This window comes from Chanodichthys erythropterus, chromosome 17 (assembly GCF_024489055.1).
Source record: "Chanodichthys erythropterus isolate Z2021 chromosome 17, ASM2448905v1, whole genome shotgun sequence".
Lineage (NCBI taxonomy): Eukaryota > Metazoa > Chordata > Actinopteri > Cypriniformes > Xenocyprididae > Chanodichthys > Chanodichthys erythropterus.
The window spans coordinates 23,628,287-23,648,338 of NC_090237.1; the positions used below are offsets into that span (position 1 = coordinate 23,628,287).

Sequence of the window (20,052 nt, forward strand, 5' to 3'; positions counted from 1 at the left end):
CTACTGAGCTCGGAGCGTCTGAAGGGTTGCTGTGGCAACCGAACGAGAGTATGATGCGATACAGCGATAAATAGCACATATCTAATGATTTCTAGTCGGTTTTTTAATGTCACGAGCGGTTTATTATTGGTTCGGGGGAGGGACACATGTATACTCATGTGTTTTAAATCGACAATTTCCTATGTAATTTGTCAGTTTGTTTGCACAAATCTAATGATTTATGTCATTTAAAGTGCGTCGATAGGTTCGGCGAGATTAAATTCTACATGTTATTTCGCATATTACACGAATAATACCGCATAAATGTTAGTGGGGGTGACAGTCGTGACAGTTTGTCGTATTAATATGTTTTAACATATGTCGCACCGAAAGGTTATAAAACAATAGTCGACGAAGCTGAATGCAGCTATTATTCGTGTGTTACTTTAGAGAGTTTAGGTGATTTTATAACTGAGGCCAAAGTGGTTGTTCACCTGCCATTATTACCATCTTTCAATGAACGTGAATGAAGCTCTGCCGTTTCAAAGAATCAAATGAAGTCATGTTTTGAACAACATGAGTAGGCTAAATGATGACGGTTTCGTTTGTTGTCAGTTAACGTTGCATTTGGCTATTATCATTTTTTGACAAACTACCCCTTTAATAAAAATTTTAACCGCACTTATGTTAGTGTCTAGCACTGCCCCTTTTGTCGTAGTTAGCGATGTGACCACGAGAGGGCGCAGCCGAGACGCGCTTTCAACAGGAAATGTCCTCGCAAAACAAAGCAGGGTAATGATCGGCACGCACAGTAGTGAGTGTTGGATACAAGCTCAGTGCAAACATTCTGCTACAGCACAATTACAGCGAGCTGTCTGCGTGCGCTGTCCGCGCTCCTTCTTACTATGATTCCCATAAACTCTCAATACGGATACAGTGTTGCCCGGTATTTCTTGCTTTTATCGCTTGGTAAGTATTTCTCTACTCATATACCAAAATGAAGTTTTTCAGCACGAGACTCTTAGATTTATTCCTGTAGCTGTTTGTTTGGTTTATTGAGAAAGGCAGCAGTCTAAAAGGATTTTACTTCTTTTATGGAAAAGCATATGCTGAGCATAAACAGTTGTTACTAGTGGCAAGGGTATTCAACAATTTTAAATAAGCTGCCATAAATGACACTTCCTAAATTTTGTGTGTAACAGCTTGGTCAAGTTCAGAGGAAGGCTTGAGATGTTTTAAATTGATCTTTACAACTCCATTTGACAGTTGTATGAATTCAACACCAACATATTTGAAGCATACACGCTTTTACAAACTTATCTGTCTTGTAGACTGAATGAATGGCTGAGCTGCCTACCTAGGCAACATTTTGGGCATCATAAGTGTGATTGACTTTCAGAACCTAGTGAGCTGCTTGTCTAGACAGCATTTTTGTGCATTGTAGGTTTCATTGATTGTCTCTCAAAAACCTAATGAGCTGCCAAGCTTGACTCGTCATAGGTGTGATATTCTGTCTGCAAACCTAGTGTGTTGCTTGTCTTAACATAATTTTTGTGCAACATGAGTGTAATTTACTGTGCGTAAGCAGCTTCAAGCAGAGTATTTGGTCGTCACTGTTAATAATTAATTGAACAGACTGATGTGCAGTAGTCTGAACCACAAGAGTTTGGAGTAGATGTGTGCAAATATACTGCTGGGTTAACTGAAACCTTCTTTCCCCCTTCCTTGAGGTCAATGGCCAGCAAATGAGTAATGTTACACATTTCATACAGAGCACCAATGCAGATACAGCCATTTTAATGTATTCATCAATGCCCATAAAGACAGTTTAATATGGACATATGTGGATATTGTGGCCATAAATCAAGCGTACAACCACCCGATTGCATGAATTGTGTGTTTCCGATGCCGGTCACGTAAATGCAATTCAGGTTGTTGGATTGAGCATGTCATCCATTTGTATTGTATAGAGCTTGTGGATCATAATGTGTCTTACACCTGAACCACAGGAAAATGTGTGCTGTGCCTGATGAGAAATATTATCATTGCTCCTTATTTTGTCTCTGTTTCGTCACTGAGGCATAATTTGCTACTTCGCAAAGTGCCTCAATATTTGCTGAGAAAAGAAACTATTGAGGGCTTCTTTTAAATTCAGGAAGTTGGCTATGCTGAAAGGTGTCGCATAACTGTTCATGGAATTAATGATGTGCACGGAAGATATACCTCCTCGCTGTTCAAGAATGAGACTTGAGGTTGCTAATATCTCGAGGAACTGACCTAGTTTTAGTACTAGCACCTGCAGAGTTCAGCAGTTAGGATGACCTGCTGCTCAGGGGGCATTTGAGAGAGTTTCAGGTCAGTTCACAGAACCGTCACTGCTATTTTGGGCTGGTGCTGCATTATCACTACCTCTTGCATTTTCCAATCTTGCACGTGTTTTTATGTCTTGGTTAACTGTGATGCTTTGAATTCGGCTTATTTAAACATGCCACATCAGTTTAGCTGACTAACAAGCGGTTTTGTGAAAATTGCAGCAATTATTATGATCGTCTTGAAAGCATCATTAAGAAACCCATCAGGTTTTTTGCATTAATTGCCTTTTTTTTTTTAACAGCAAAAGTTTTTTTTTTTTTTTTAATCAATATAGCCATCACATAATTACATTATAGCTCTATTATCCCTGTAAAATAAATGAATAAAATTCAATATTTCACATTTTGTGACAAAAAAATAAAAATTTAAAGGGAAGAAAATGATGGAAAAAGGAAAATATATATAATTTTTTATATAAATAAAAAAAATCTGATAGCTCAGTGAGGCCTGCATTGACAGCAATGGTACTTCGTCTCTCAAGATTCATAAAGATCAATAATTAACACTTTAATTTGCCCAGAAAGCTACTAAAGACATATTTAAAACTGTTCATGTGACTACAGTGGTACAACCTTAATGTTATTATGAAGCAACGAGAATACTTTTTGTGCGCCAAAAAAACTAAACAACTTTATTCATCAATATCTAGTGACAGGCGATTTCAAACCACTGCTTCATGAAGCTTCGAAGCTTTACAAATCTTTTATTTGAAATTAATGGTTCTGAGCATGTACCAAATTGCTAGAGTCATGCCCACCAGAGGGGAACCAATGAAATGTCGAAAAACTTATGACGTTTACTGAAATCACGTGAGACTGGCAGTGTGATACACGCTCTGAACCACTGATTCGAAACAAATGATTTGTGGGGGGGGATTCAAATCCATCCATTACAACCCCCCCAATATTTCAACATGAAAATCACAGTAGATCTATACTAACATATGTATAATTCATTTATTTTGTAACAATAATTTTGTTTCTAATCGAATATGAGTTTGTCATAATAAATTAGTCAAAAAAGTAGCCCCTTTCCATTGAACCGATTGGTAACGCCCAACCAATAAGCGTCGCACTTTCAGCAAAACAACACGAGTGGAGCTCTAATGTTTGAATGGAGAGCACGGGTAGCACCAAAAAATGAAGAGAACCGCTGGCCAGCCGACTATATTAAACTTCTGTTCAAAGAGGGATGTTAAAAAGAATAAAGCATGTACTGAGAAGGAGGTATGAAAACATTGTAATAGCTAAGTACACTCCACATATATTTTAGCTAGCTAATCCATTGCAATTTAGCCATAACTATCAGTGTAACTGTAACCAGTTACCAAAACAGCCGTCTGTTTTGTTACTTCATTTTTCAATAGTATCTTATCAATGACAAAAGTATTCACATCGGTGTTTGTTTTCTTCCTTAATTAATCTGACTTTTGAACGAATTGGCTTGAATGAACGATTTAAGTAGCTCACTCATTAAAACGTTGAATCGCTGCCACCTACTGGCGGTTTCAATATTTAACATAATTTCTTTCTTTTTAGAATCACTCCGTTACGTTAGAATTTGATGAATGGTTATAGATAGATAGATAGATAGATAGATAGATAGATAGATAGATAGATAGATAGATAGATAGATAGATAGATAGATAGATAGATAGATAGATAGATAGATAGATAGATAGATAGTGTTTTGAAATCGCCCATCACTAGATATTGTTGAATAAAGTTATTTAGTTTTTTTGGCAAACAAAAAGTATTCTGATCTCTTCATAACATTACTGTTGAACCACTGTAGTCACATGAACTGTTTTAAATATGTTTTTAGTAGCTTTCTGGGCATTGAAAAGGGGAGTATTATTACTGGCGATGCAGGCCTTACTGAGCCATTGGATTTTATCAAAAATATCTTAATTTGTGTTCTGAAGATGAACGAAGGTCTTACAGATGTGGAACGCAGGAGGGTGAGTAATTAATGAAAGAATTTTTGGGTAAACTAACCCTTTAAAATTATGGATGCACCGATATGAAAATTTTAGCCGATACTGATAACCGATAATTCTTTATACTTGAAAGCTAATAACCGATATATTGGCCGATTAAATCTAAATCAAAATTTTTATATAATTTTTGAGAGCCTGATTACAAAAACAAACGTCTCACCATTAAAATCCATGTCCCAAGCACACAATTATAGTTTTATGTAGCTCATATGACAGACTTGCGCTGCACATTTCAATCACATTTCAAGCAATTCAAAACGTATAACGATAACATTAAAAATGAACATATATCGATATGGTGGCCGATATATTGTGCATCCCTACTCAAAATATGTTGTATTCCTCGTTGTAAGGAACGTTTTTTGTAAGGGTCTTATGAAGATATGTATCAAGATATCAGCGCTGTCCTGCTGTATTATTTATGATGTGTAGAACAAAACAAAAAGAGACAACATACCTTTTGTGTGTACCTGCAGGCAAGAAGGAATGATCAGTCAAAGGCCACTGCAGTTTTGCTGTCAGGCACAGATAAAAACAAAGCCATTTAAAATGAGCATCAAAGATGTTTTGTTAGTTGATGAGGTACTGCAAGATTTAAAATAACCAGAAGGCATTTTGTTAAGTTTTTTCCACAGATGTTATTCTGTTCCCATTGAAGTTATTCCGTTGCTTGAGTAGGGAGGCAGTTTAAGCTAGCAGTTTCGAAAGATAAAAGTGCTGTTTACACCTGACAGTTAAAAAGATAAACATACACACTGTCGGAAAAAGTGACTGTCAAATACATATCTCAAGTTATGCAGGGAGCGCAACAATCCATGGATGGCATGAAATCACCTTGGCGGTGTGAATACTTGCGCTCTGTTCTGCTTATCAGTGAGAGGCAGTTTTAGGATTTGGCTTGGGATTGAAAGCCATGGGAGATGGAGACAAACTAGGCATTTACGATGAGCAAAGAAATGCCAATGCATGCTCATTTTCTTTTCTCACAACTTTTTAACTTGCGCTAAAGGACATCTCTTCTCTTGCAGTGACATCTCTTCTCTGAATGTGTTTACTGGTGTGAGTAGGGCTGTCACGATTGTGAAATTTGGCCGACGATTAATTGTCTAAAAATAATTGTGGTTATGGCGATTAATTGATGCAGATTAACAGTCTATTTTAGGGCTTTGTCATGCATTTTTTGTGCTTCATTCATTAAATAATTGTGATGAATTTAATACTTTTAGTTATCATTTGATTACAGTTCACACTTTTTAATATTAAAGTAATTTATTCAATTCAATAAATAACTGAAACTATCACAACAAACTGGTCAATCACAGACAAGGTAAAACAACATAAAATGTATCATTTATAACCATTATGAACTAATGGTCACTCTTTTATTTGTTAAACACAATCCAGAATACACTAAATGCACACTACTTCATTATAGAGGAAACAAAAAATTAATAAAAATATAATCATAAGCTATGACAAAGAAAATAGGCTATTAAACTAAGTGATTGTATAATTCAGCAGCAAAAGTAATTCTTGAAAAAATCTTTGTTGCAGAGTAATTTTATAAAATCTAAATAAATGTTAATAAACAAATTACTGTTTGGATTTTTATAAAATGCATTAATGTATTCATATACTCAACAGATTTTATATTTATATATGAATGCAAAGAATTATATATATATATATATAATTAATATATATATATATATATATATATATATATATATATATATATATATATATATATATATATATATATATATATATATATATATATAATTTTTTTTTTCGTTTGTAAAACGAATCCCAAGCTGCTTTGTTGTAATGTCACAACTTATTGCGTGTGCAGACACCAGGGAAAATTCATTGAGAACTGGTGAAATTAATTGTATACAGTGGTGGTCAGAATTATTGGCACGCTTGATAAATATGATCAAAGATGAGTGTAAAAATAAATCTGCATTGTTTCATCAAATTATGAAATAAATGTTTTCTCCAAAACACATTGGCCACAATTATTGGCACCCTTCTCTGGGACTCAAGATTCGACTCTTCTCTGCAGTTCTCTAACTGTGATCTTTGAAGAGTCTTTGTCCACTCAAACTTTCCTCCTCACCGTGCATTAGGGTGATTTGGACACACGTCCTCTTCCAGGCAGATTTGTAACATCTTTAGTTGATTGTAACTTCTTAATTATTGTTCCTAATTCTTAATTAAGAACAATGCTTTAGCTATTTTCTTACAGCCACTTTTTTTTTTTTGTGAAGCTCTACAATCTTTTGCTGCACATCAAAATTATATTGTTTGGTTTTTCTCATTGTGATGAATGATTAAGGGAATTTGGCCTTTTTACTCATGGTTATACTCCTGTGGAACAGGAAGTCATGGCTGGACAACTTCATGTTCATGATCACCCTGGTATGCTAAAAAAAAAGTAAATATGAATGGGAATATACTTCAGAAATATTCTACTCTAGGGGTTGTTCTGGGGGTGCCAATAATTGTGGCCAACGTGCTAATTTTATGAATTAAAGATCAAAAGGATAAACAATGCAGATTTATTTTTACAGTCATCTTTGATCATATTTACCAAGGGTGCCAATAATTCTGACCACCACTGTATAAAACGCAAAAGGAAAGTGTTTTTTGTACTTGCATGCAGGTAGGAGACTACCAAAACAATATTAGAACCTTAAAAAAATGTATTTTGCAACTTTTTAATGGGGCAACAAGATATGATAGATACGACAGAACAAGATAGGCTTTTAATAATCTTTCAGTGGCAAAACCATGATAAGATGACACGCTTCAAAACAGCTTAGATTAGCTTTTATAAATGCCTTAGAAAAAACATTACTGGTGTGCATCTTGAAACAAAACAATGGCACTGACATGTTTTAAGATGTCACTTGCTTATATATATTTTTTTATTCATTTATTTATTTATTTATTTATTTATTTATTTTCAGGTTTACCAAAACATATTTAAGCTAGTTGTATAATGTATATGTGGTCTTAAAGTGCAGCTTTAATATGAGGGTATTTACATCCAAATTGGAGGAAGGATTTAAGAATTACAGCTCTCGAGAGTAGCCAAGTAGCCACCCCCCTAATTTTCTTTTTCTTTTCAAGGGATTAAAAATAATTGGACAATTGACTCAAAAGCTGTTTCATGGACAGGTGTGAGCTGTTCTATGCAAGTCAAACAGGCCATTAAACAGGCTTCAAAAACAAAACAAATCCATCAGAGAGATGGCAGGAACATTTAGTGGCCAAATCGACAGTTTGGTACATTATGGTTAAAAGAATGCACTGGTGAGCTCAGCAACACAAAAAGGCTTGGATGTCCATGGAAGACAACAGTGGTGGATGATTGCAGGATCCTCTCCATAGTAAAACAAACAAAACAAAAAAAACATTCAAAACATCCTACCTGGAGGTAGGCATGACGTCTACAATCAAGAGAAGAGCAAATACAGAGGGTTCGCCACAAGGTGCAAACCATTCATAAGCCTCAAGAATAGAAAGGCTTTGCAAAAAACATTAAAAAAAAAAAAAGCCTGTCCAGTTCTGGAAAATAATTTTTGGACAGATGAAACTAAGATCAACCTGTAACAGAATGATGGGAAGAAAAAAATATGAAGAAGGCTTGGAACAGCTCATGATCCTAAGCATTGTAACCAGGGCTTAACATTAACTTTTTTGCTCACCAGCCACTGTGGCTAGTGGTTTTCCAAAGTTACTAGCCACTCCGCTTTTTCTCTGGCCACAATTTTGCTGTTGGGAAATTACATTTTATATGATTAAAGTTGACTTTGGCATGCTTAAATTACTAGATTTTGATTCATTTTACTTGATTTACAAGATTTAAAACCCAAATCAAGACTATACATTGTAGGCCTATATATCAGCTGGCATTTTTGTTAGGCTATATAAAAAGAACAAAGAAGCAAAATTACAATTAGTAATAAAAAATAATAACTTTTTTTCAGATTTATTTAGCATGTATACATTTATTTAGCATTTTTTGATGTTTGATTAACATTAATGACATGCAGGTATTTATTTGGGGGCTGCTGAATGCATGGACGTCACATCCAGTTTTTTCCCCACCTGTTTACGTCCACTTAAGCCATAGCCGACTGTATTCACGCGAGATAGGCTACTTCACACGATGCATTTTGACATCTGTGCGTGCGTGTATTCAGGCGCAAGGAGAACTGAGCGCGCACGCGAGCGCTTCTGTTGTGTGTCATTCAGCGCGATTCCGCCTATCCCGCCTTCAATAACCGCAAGTTAATCGATAAAGAACTGTGACTGAATTGTAATTTTGTGATACGAGCTCGGCTACCTTTCATTTGGCTGTAGGCTGAAATTATATTCAACCCGCCAATGTTGCTAGTGGGAGTGGCTGTCTTACCCGCCACAGCGGAAATCTAGAGACTAATGACAAATAAGGAACACCTGTGAACAATGAAGACAAAGGACCAATGACAGGACAGAACTGAAATCACATGACAATGACAATCAATCAGAACATGACACATGAGACCGGGGAAGCACATGACATGATCACAACACAAAAGGCAAAAGCACATGGAAAACAAACAAAGCATAACAATAAAATAAACCATAAAATGTGAACATGAACTAAAACCAAACAAGACATGACAAGCAACATCGTCTATAAAACACGGTGGAGGCAGTGATGGCATAAGCATGCATGGCTTCCAGTTTCACTGGGTCCCTGGTGTTTATTGATGATGTGACAGGAGACATACTGTCTGCCCAGATTAAGCCAAATGCAGCAAAGTTGATTGGATGGCGCTTCACGGTACAGATGGACAATGATCCAAAACACACTGCAAAAGCAACCCAGGAAGTTCTGAGGCAAGTTTTTTAAGGAAAAGAAGTGGAATATTCTGCAATGGCAGAATCACCTGATCTCAACCCGATTGATCGATCATGCATTTCACTTGCTGAAGGTAAAACTAAAGGCAGAAAGATCCTTGAGCAAACAACAACTGAAGACAGCTTGAGTTAGAGGCTGGCAAAGCATCAGGAAGGTGGAATGCTTTGGCAGACTTCAGGCTGCCATAAAATAACACATTTTAAACATTGATTATTAATATTATAATTCAAAATGAAGCATAAAAAAAAAATCATTACTCATTCTCATGTCGTTCCAAATCCATAAGACCTGTGTTCATCTTCGGAACACAAATTAAGATATTTTTGCTGAAATCCAAGTTTTTAGAAAGCAATGTAATTACCACATTCATGGTCCAGAAAAGTAGAAAAGACATAATTAAAATAGTCCATGTGACTGCAGTGGTTCATCCTTAATGTTATGAAGTGACAAGAATACTTTTTGTGCTCAAAAACAAAACAAAAATAATGACTTTATTCAACAATTTCTTCTTTCCTTGTCAGTCTCTTACACTGTTGACATACTAAAATCATTATTGGCCAGCTCCTGCATCAGCACCACACGTATGCGTCGTGCCTCTCACATGTACAGTGTGTCGGCTAATAATGAGTCACCATTCTGACGTAGAACTCGGAAGCGCTGCACTGTACTATGTCAACACCATAGGTACTGACAGGGAAAACACGTTTTTGTTTTGTTTTTGAGCACAAAAATGATTGTCTTTGTTTCATAACATTAAGGTTGAACCACTGTAGTGTCTTTACTACCTTTCTGGGCCTTGGAATTTATGACATTGCTGTCTATAGGGAGCTCAATACCCTTTCGGATTTCATCAAAAATATTAGGGCTGCAACAACTATTCGATAATAATCGATAATGAAAATCATCGACAACGATTGTCATTATCGATTAGTTGGCTCCGCCCACCGTGCACGGAAGACTTCCACCAGTCGCGTCAAATTACAGCACTGAATAAGGCATTTCTATTGACCAAAATGCATCTTAAAATAGTGGAGGAAATGGAGTGAGCTGCTGTGGGAAAGGTACGATATCAAAGCTGATCAAAACATGAGAATTATTTATTTTAAGCTTAAAGCTAATTCATTATCATAATGGCTTACCCTGTAAGGCGCTTTGACAGATGCGCGTACGTCCTCAGCGCAAAACGTTCATTCTACGGCTATATCCTTCTCTGTAAATGTCACAAATTCACCCGAGCATTTCCATTTTGCGTAAAGGCTCATGCTTACAGTCTGCGTTAAACTTCAAACTTTACTGAATACATCCCCGGGAGAGAGGGAGTAATATTCAGCGCAAAAATATTCATTTTGCTGAAATATCTGTTGTTTAAAGTTAAATTTAGATTTAAAAATCAACATGTCATTCAAGTATTTTATGAGAGTATATTGTAAAGGGATAAAACGTAATTGAATATTAATGTAAAACGTTTCTTATAGCCTATTTACAGGATAAAGTAACATTAGGGGTGCAGGAGACATTTTTTAAAGTGGAGGGGACCAAACTGTAAGCAAAAACCCAGATAGTAAGATCAGATTTCCAGATATCGGACCACCACTTCAGTCTCACTGGCAGACCACCATCATAAATTAAACTTGTCTGATCATTAAACTCCAAATCATTGTGGACAATTTGGGGATTTCTGCCTGGATTTGGCCTACCCAAATTGAAAAGCTTCTCATACCCATATACAGTGGTCTAAATACAAAATCTAGGTGTCAACCCTTTGAAGTTACATAAAACACTGTTGAAAGTGATAAATATTATAGTAGGCTATGTTGTCTGTGCTGTATGAACAAACAACAAAAAAGGGGCATTTTATGATTTTGATCAGTTTTATTCTTTCAGGAGACATAAGAATTTATTACAATCTAGAACAGAATCTACATCATCCAGATTTGTATAATTTATGTGCATCATTTTTTTGTCAACTGTGTTGAGCATCACCCAGCTGCCTTCTGTCCTGGAGATGTGATTCCAGCTGTGCCAGCAACAGCAACTTTAACAGCAACTGAAACAAAGAAATCACTGTTTATGCGCACAGGTTTTGCACTCTAATAATACTCATTTCACAATATCAAAATGTAGATTTACTGAAATGACAATTTTATTCAAGTTTGCATACTTGCAGACTGCTTTGCAATTACTCTTGCCATATTCTAAACATAGTTTTGATATTTTTTTGTCAAATAATAGTTTATAAGATTGGTTGCTGTGGTTTTACATTTCAAAATAAAAATAATTTTATCAAAAATGAGTATAAGCATTGTAAATACAGTATATAGGCTACCACTTAAACATGCAGGGTCTTCTTCTCGTGCATCCTCCCCACTGCGTTGTTGGTCGAGGCAAAAATCACTTTTGTTTCGCTTTCAGAGATCTCTTTTATAGATGCCATCAATTCTTTTACCTTTCTAGATGTCCATAAACTATAATTCCTCACGAAAACTTCAGTCAAGCCAGCTCGCCAACCTGAGAGATCAGCCTCCTTACCTTAAAGTGTCAAATATCTCGGTTTCTGAATGGACGGTTTGGCTTGATTTACCTGTTCCAGCTAACTTTCGGACATGATTTATATACCATCGACCTGTCCTGCACGCTTTGATCGATTGTTTGGAGATCGCGTGTTTCTCGGTTCGAGAGCATATTTCCTGTTCTTCACATCCGCGACAAAACATTTGATTATTTACGAACGAAAGCTCACAGAAACGTGAAAATGGTCTCATTTGAAAGAAAATATCCTAAGCTAAAAGATGATATAGTATGACTGATTGAAGCAGCCCTTATCAAAAGTGCGGAGGTCCTGACCCCCCTGTCCCCTGTGTAACGGTGCGCCTGGGATAAAGAAATTACATTGTGATTGTGTCCAGAGTGAATAATTGTGTTGAGTTCCTGCAAAACATTTATCTTGCCTGTTGGTTAACACTGAGTGTGTGTTTTTCTTTATTTCTTCATTTATAATGTAGAGATTTAAACTATATTCACTATACAGTGCTAAAGTTATTAGACATCTGATACCCAATGTAAGGTTTGTGCCACAGGTCAGGGCAGCATAAACTATCAGTATTGTTGATTACTAAAATAATTTTTCATGTTTCTGTAATGATTAATCGCCAGTATGTGTAAGCTCTTTAGTTACAGTATTTCTAAAGCTACAATATATTCATTGTTGTTATCCATGAATTTTTGATTTGACTGTTTTACAAGAAAGGCAGGAAAAAGTAAAACACTTCATAGTTGTTGTTTTTTCAGATGCCCAGTTATAGTCAATATGAACAGAGACTGTTTTTTTTGTTTGTTTGTTTGTTTGATATATTATTTAGAAACTATTTAGTTGTTTCAGTTTGCAATGGCAATACCATTTTTAGTTTCAAACAAGTTTTTGATAGATCACTTGTGTTCTGTCTTTATTATGACAGGTAGTGTAATAAATTACTGTATGTTTTCATAGCATTCAGTTGGCACATTTGTTTGAAGTACATTGGGCAGGATGTGCAATAGTGTGTGTTTTTTTTTTTTTTTTTTTTTGTCAATAAAATAAAAATAAATAAAATTAGGATTTTTATCCGATTAATCAAAAAAATAATCGGCCAACTAATCGATTATCAAAATAATCGTTAGTTGCAGCCCTAAAAAATATCTTAATTTGTGTTCCGAAAATGAACAAAGGTCTTGCGGGTGTGGAACGACATGAGGGTGAGTAATTAATGACATTCTGTTTTGTACCTCAGTTCAAATTTAATTCAGATTCAGGAACTGAAATGGAAAGTGTAACTGCAGCTGCTGTGTATATGTGACGTTTGTCACCAGAAAGAAATCTCATTTCACCAGAAGATTGAGTTATGATGTTTTAATTTTAAAATTACGATCTCAATAACTTAAAAAAAAAAAAAAAAATAGAGGGAGAGATGTATAGATGAGTCATTTACAATAAGATAGAAAATCAATGAATATTTTTTTTTATGTCCACTTTAAAAGCCATTTTCAATTTTGAGGAATGCACAACCCAGGCAGAGACATTGTCACGCAGTGTGAGATCTTTTAATAATGAAATTGTAGTCTGCTCACAACTTGATGTCATCGAACTGCACTTTCATCCTGTTTCGATCCTTTGAGCGATCAATATTTGTCTATTTAGAGAACAGAAGACCCGTCATATACATTTAACAACAAGCTCTTGATGTGATTATCAGGCTTGCCGATCTCAGCGAAGTCCTTTTTGACAGCTACATCTCTAAAGTTTTCCTTTTTTTCTTAGAATGACAGGTCATCAGAAAATCCTTTTCTCTAGCCATCCGCCTCCAAAGTGAGATTGTGAAGTGATGTGAAAGATGAGGAGAGGTACTTTTTATTCAAGAGATATGTCATGCCCCTTTCAGGTCATATTAGTTTCATAGAGCCGTGAAATTTTGTGTTTTAAAAGCATCCACTCATCCACTTTGAATGAATTGTCAAGAGAGTGTATTTCAAGTTTAATACAACTTGCAAGCAATAATTTAAAGGGTTCTCTGACTGACTCATGTTTTAGATTGGATTTGGAATTTGTGTAGTGCCCCTACTGTTTGTGGTCCTAATCATCATCACAGCAGGGTCTAGGACTCAGCAAGAGGGAATTAATACACACCAACTGAATACAGAAGCAGCGAACAGTCTATAGCTTTCAATGTTATCATTTAATGGCAGTAAAATCATTCAAGTGGCAGTGGTTTGCAAGTCTCTCCTAACTAATGCATGTCATTAATATAATTCACTCAGAAAATCTTTCAGCTCTCCTCTGGGTGTCTATTTGATAAATATCAGTGTGCCTTTGTGATTTATGGAAGGAGTAAAGACTAATAACCTGCTTTGTTTGCTTTGCACTTGTGAATTGCTGACTCTTTTTATACATTCCCTCTTTTGATTAACACTTGTAGGTTCATTATCAAGTTGCAGAATATATGGAGTACAACAAATGACTTCTTGTACACTCTGAAAATGTAATTAATTTAAAACTATTATTAATAATTCCATGTAATTTGTGTAGCTCACTTCTTACTGAGGCAGCGAGCATAATGCACAGGAAATGTTGCGGAGACCTGGCAATGAAAAGACAAAATGGCACGCATGCATGAACAATAAATTTGGCTTCCGGAACCAAACCAAAGTGACTGTTCTCTTTGTGATTCTGAGACTTTGGAATTCCATTTCCTCCATATAAAAGACAATGCTGAGGACAATAGTTTAGTTTCAAATAAATGCCAGTTACAATTCTGATTCAGGCAAACAGTGGCTGATTGGAAAATTGGAAATGTTTAGAGGTGCCGTTGAGGGAATGAAGCAAATCAATGCATTCTTGATGATATTCACAACTCCCTGTTCACAATCCAAAGCTAAGTAATGGAAATTCCTGTACTTTCAAAGTACATATTGAGTTTGAGAAAGAACTTTCTTCTGGACTGTTGAGTAAGTACGTTATGTAGGTATGCAGGTGTGTAGTTTAAAGAAACATTCCCGGATGTACTATGTCTGACATGTTGGCATCGTCCTGTCACTCTTGTGTTGTTTGATCTAAAACATAGGGATGCACATAATATCATCAGCTGGTTATAAAAATGAATTAATTAAAATAAATTATAACAGTCAATATTATATTATTCAATTTTTATTTATTTATTTATTTTTTTTACATTTAGATGACCTTATTTAACAATCAGAAACTCACATTATGAAATAAATGTTTTTCTCCAATACTTGTTTGCCACAATTATTGGCACCCCTAGACATTCTTATGAGTAAAATATCTCTGAGGTATATTCCCATTCATATTTAAAAAAATTTTAGCACACCACGGTGACTAGGAGCATGAAATTGTCCAGCCATGACTTCCTGCCCCATAGGAGTACAAATATGTGTAAACACAAAGACCAAATTCCCGTAATCATTCATCACAATGAGTAAAACCAAAGATTATAGTTCTTATGTGCAGCAAAAGATTGTTGAGCTTCACAAAATAGAAAATGGCTGTAAGAAAATAGCTAAAGCATTGAAAATCCCCATTTCTACCATCAGGGCAATAATTAAGAAGTTTCAATCATCTAAAGATCTGCCTGAAAGAGGACATGTGTCTAAATCGTCCTAATGTGCAGTGAGGAGGAAAGTTTGAGTGGACAAAGACTCTCCAAGGATCACAGCTGGAGAATTGCAGAAATTAGTTGAGTCTTGAGTCTCAGAAAGCCTAAAAAAATGATCAAACAGCACCTACATCCCCACAAGATGTTCAGGAGGGCTTCAAGAAAAATCCTCTGCTCTCATCCAAAAACAATCTCCAGCATATTCAGTTGTCAGACAAGATGTTGTGGGCCTATTTTTGTGCTGGAGGTCCTGGACAACTTGTTCATATATATCTTATCATGGATTCTATCAAATACCAACAGATAAAAAATCAAAACCTGACCGCTTCTGCTAGAAATCTTATAATGGGCCGTGGTTGGATCTTCCATCAGGACAGTGATCCAAAACAAACATCAAAACCAACACAAAAATGTGTCACTGAGCACAAAATGAAGCTTCTGCCACGGCCATCCCAGTCCCCTGACCTGAACCCTAAAGAAAATGAGTGGAGTGAACTGAAGAGAAGAAGCACCAGCATGGAGCTGGAATCTGAAGGATCTGGAAAGATTCTGCATGAAGCAATGGTCTCTGATCTCTTGTCAGGTGTTCTCCAAACTCATCCGGCATTATAGGTGAAGACTCAGAGCTGTTATCTTGGCAAAAGGAGGTTGCAAAAAGTTTTGAATAAAAGGGTGCCAATAATTGTGGCCAACGTGTTTTGGAGAAAAACATTTATTTCATAATGTGAGTTTGGCAAAATAAACAGACAACAATAATGACAGCGGTGAGAAAGAGGCAGTTAAGAAAGCTTCTGTTCATAGCGATGTGGATGAAGTCGCAACATCTCTGTGATTCACTGGCATGTAGACAGATGAGGTCATTAAAATGACATGGTTATAGTATATAGACTATAGACTATATAGATCTAGCAATGTGATACTTTAGTTTAGTTTCAGTACAGAATTGCTCTTTTGCCATTATGCTACTGAACTTTGTAAGCATTTGTTTCATGTGTCATTGAACGGAAGAGAGGTTTTCAGAAGCATGTTACAAGCTGTTCACACACTGGCGATACAAAAAGCGATTTAATGCATGGAAAATTCTTACATATACCCTTTAAACAGTTGATTTTAGTTTTGTTTATTTGTGTCTATTGTTTTATTTTTAATCTAACTTTAGGGGGATTATAGTTAGACCCCATAGAGGAACTGATATGCTCAATGAAGACCAGGAGTCAAAGTTTAAGTTCAGTCAGTTGACCGAGAGTTTACTGAAGACCAAATTCTCCACACTTCCAAAGGAAAATGAGTATGTTAGATAGATATACAAAATAGTAAGAAAATAGGTATAAATCAATTTATTTATTTATTTATTTATTTATTTATTTATTATTCTTAATTATTTTATTTGTTATTCATTCATTCATTCCTCTAGCTGTATCAGCCTCTATTTTAATAGTGTTTTTATAGTAACCTTCAGAATCTCAATGGGCACAGCAAGTCAATCAGTTATTGTTTTCTTTTGTGTATTTAATGAATACTGAGTATTCAGCATGCTGCTAATTTGACATACTGTGTAGCAGGGAAGTATGCATGTTTGTTCATAGGGACTGTGCATCCATCCTTCCTAACAGACTTTAAAAACCCTTTGATTACCCAAGTACAGCTTTCATCCAAAGCTTCTAATTTCCCTCATTTTTCTATGTTATTCATCTGAAGGAGCATCTGTTCTTTGCATTTTTCTAGGAGACATCTGAAAAAAAAAACTGTGCACAGATGTCGTCAGGCAAATGATTTCCTTGCAGTATTTTATCAAGAATATAGCCAGCAGTTGTCAAAAGCAACACTGGCATTAAAAGTGGGTGCTATATAGTGATGTAGTCTCAGCGGCCATGTGCAAGTAGCACTTACAGAGCTGGTAAATGGCCCTCGTGTGTGTCTCTCCCGCCCTAACATCCTCAGGGGACCGGCATGAAAAGATTGAAAGTTTGCGACAGATGTCAGAGAACGAGGAGTGAACTTGGATGCGTTCCTGCAAGAAGCTGAGGTTTTCAAGTCAAATGTTGCATATTTAATCCACCCTGACAGACTCCATGTGAGAATGTAGCCTGTCTTGCTGCTGAGAGAACTGCTCTTTTCTTTGTTGATTCCCATTTTCTCACTCTACAGTTGCTCTTGTTTATGTGGAATTATTTATTGAGAATTCACAATGGATCTATTTAATGCTTCTTTTTCGCTTTAAGTTGTTGGCTGGGTGAAACTGAGTGCTGGTGAATGCGCTCGGCTGTTAATATGAAACGCATATTTCTTACATTTTACAATTGCTTTAATGGCGCGCTCGGGGAGATGTAGTATTATGAGTCTTCCGTATTGCTTTTATTTTGCGATCCTGTCAGAGCATTAATACAGAATATTAGATATGAGGTGAAATTGTGATCTAGCTTTTGCCGCTATGAAAGTACACTCTAAAAAATGCTGGGTTGTTTCAACCCAAGTTTGGGTCAAAAATGGACAAACCCAACCATTGGGTTAAATTTTTAAATGCATTTTTTAACCCAACGGTTGGGTTTGTACATATTTGACCCAAATTTGCGTTGAAACAACCCAGCATTTTTTAGAGTGTAGAGCACATTATGGAAGCTATCCTGATGATAGGCATTGCCAATGTGCATTTTCAACCGTGAACAACCTGATGCTTGGGTGAAACTGTTGGAGGAATTATCTGACAGCAACAGCAGAATTATATATCATCTCTGGCCTCGGCTCATCCTGCCCACTGATATTCTGAAAATGTCATGGCCCTTTATGATTCAGCCACAGTGGAAAAAGAGCAGCAATAATGTTCAGGGCAGAGCAAATCCATCCACCCATGGGTTATTTATTATTAATGGCTTACATTTTGTAAGAAAGGGAAAAAGTGACGGCTTGAAGTGTTTTAGAAGATCATGTTAAACATTTGGAATTGTGTTTCAGGAGTTGTTTAACGTGAATGCAGTTGTGTGACCGTGGTGGTAAACACGCATACCTTTACTTGAATCTTAGACACGTTAGTACGTTAGTAGTCAGCTGAAATGTTTGTCAGTGGCTGAAATGAAAATCTAGAGAACAAATGGCTAGATTAAACATACTATATAGACATTTGGCCACATGCCTGCGGGCTCTACCAAGTCTAGGGGGACACCATGCATTTATAAAGGTTTTCATTAATGGGAGATGCTGCGCAATGGCAAAAAAAAATTGCACAGGCAGATTTCTCATATAATACTGAGATGTGTATATGTATATATTATAGGTGTGTAACGGTACACAAAACTCATGGTTCAGTACGTACCTCAGTTTTGAAGTCACGGTTCAGTACGGGTTCGGTACAGAAGATGGGGAGAAAACTAAACATAAAATTGCTTTTTTTATTATTAAAAAGTGCTTTACTGAACAAATTGTGTCTCTGTTTTTAAATATATTAAATTAAATTATAACTAAAAGTGTCTCAAGGATAAAAAACAAATATGTGTCTACTAATGCTATAAACTATGCAGGGAGCCCTTACTGGAACATTACTATAATAATAAAGGTTAACAGCAGAGCCCAAACTATTAGCCTAAATTCAGTTGTTATTTATCTTTAGATATAATAATCAACACTCAAATAACAAATTGTATGCAAACATGTACATTAAGCAATTTTTGTATTAACTTCTAAATCTAATTATAAATGAATGTTTTACTATAATTCGTTTTTGAAGTATATTCATTTTATACACAGTGACTGTCATTTTCACGTCAGATTTATTTAAACATGTATTAAATAATCAAGACATCACTAATAGACTGCGTTTCCATAGCGGTCTAAAGTACCGTGAAGATAGTCTGGTGACGTAGGACTGCGCGTGACTTTCTAGTTCCCGCTGGATTTCGTCCTACGCATATAAGCTTAATAAAGCCTGATCCTAGGGCTGGACGAGTATGACCTAAAATCAAAACCTTGATTAATTGAGCATTTTACCTCTATTAACCCTTAAATGCATGACTGTTTTGCCAATCATTCTTACATATTCTGGTCTTTATCGACCCGGATCAATATCTAACACGGAAGGTTCTCTACCTGTCGCAATAATATAAAACTCCTCTGATATTAGAGTAACAATTACAGAAGAATATTTTGTTACCTTTTGGAGCTTGAAAGGGCTCCGTTTGAGCAGATGTTTTATGCCATCACCACTGTCCTGTCAGAGCTAATTTCCCAGTTAATTCAGCAAATAATGGGCTATTTTTATGTTTGAGGTCACGAATATGAGCCCATTCGCGATCTCAAATGTATTCTCAAAACTATATAATTTTCAACATCTTCAAAATCAATATTTAGATCGCTAACAGCTTCACCAGATCCATCCAGTAAGAGTTACAGTCATATTTGATTGCGTTCAGTACTTGCTCTGCAGTAAATCGCTGAACCATTTCATGTTTTTCTTATTATTTCGTTTTCTGTCTAAATGAGTCGTCACTTCAGCATTGTGTATCAGACATTGCCACCTTGTGGAATAAAGGTGAATTGTACTTTTTCCGTCATCTAAGATTCAATTATTGTTGTGCAGAAAAAATATACGTACATTCATACACACCTCGGGTCATTTGCGACCCTATACAATTTTTACACAAAATGAA

General features: G+C 35.9%; 1 protein-coding gene across 2 annotated transcripts in view; it reads left to right on the plus strand.

Annotated features, from left to right (window-relative positions):
• Window positions 1-777: 777 nt before the first annotated feature.
• The window catches only part of b3glcta (beta 3-glucosyltransferase a), a 110,915-nt gene continuing 91,640 nt past the window's right edge, over window positions 778-20,052 (plus strand). For both annotated transcript variants that reach the window (XM_067365559.1, XM_067365561.1), the window contains exon 1: window positions 778-948. In XM_067365559.1, the coding sequence (XP_067221660.1) occupies window positions 885-948 (64 nt within the window). In that variant the 5' untranslated portion in view covers window positions 778-884. The remainder of the gene's footprint in view (window positions 949-20,052) is intronic.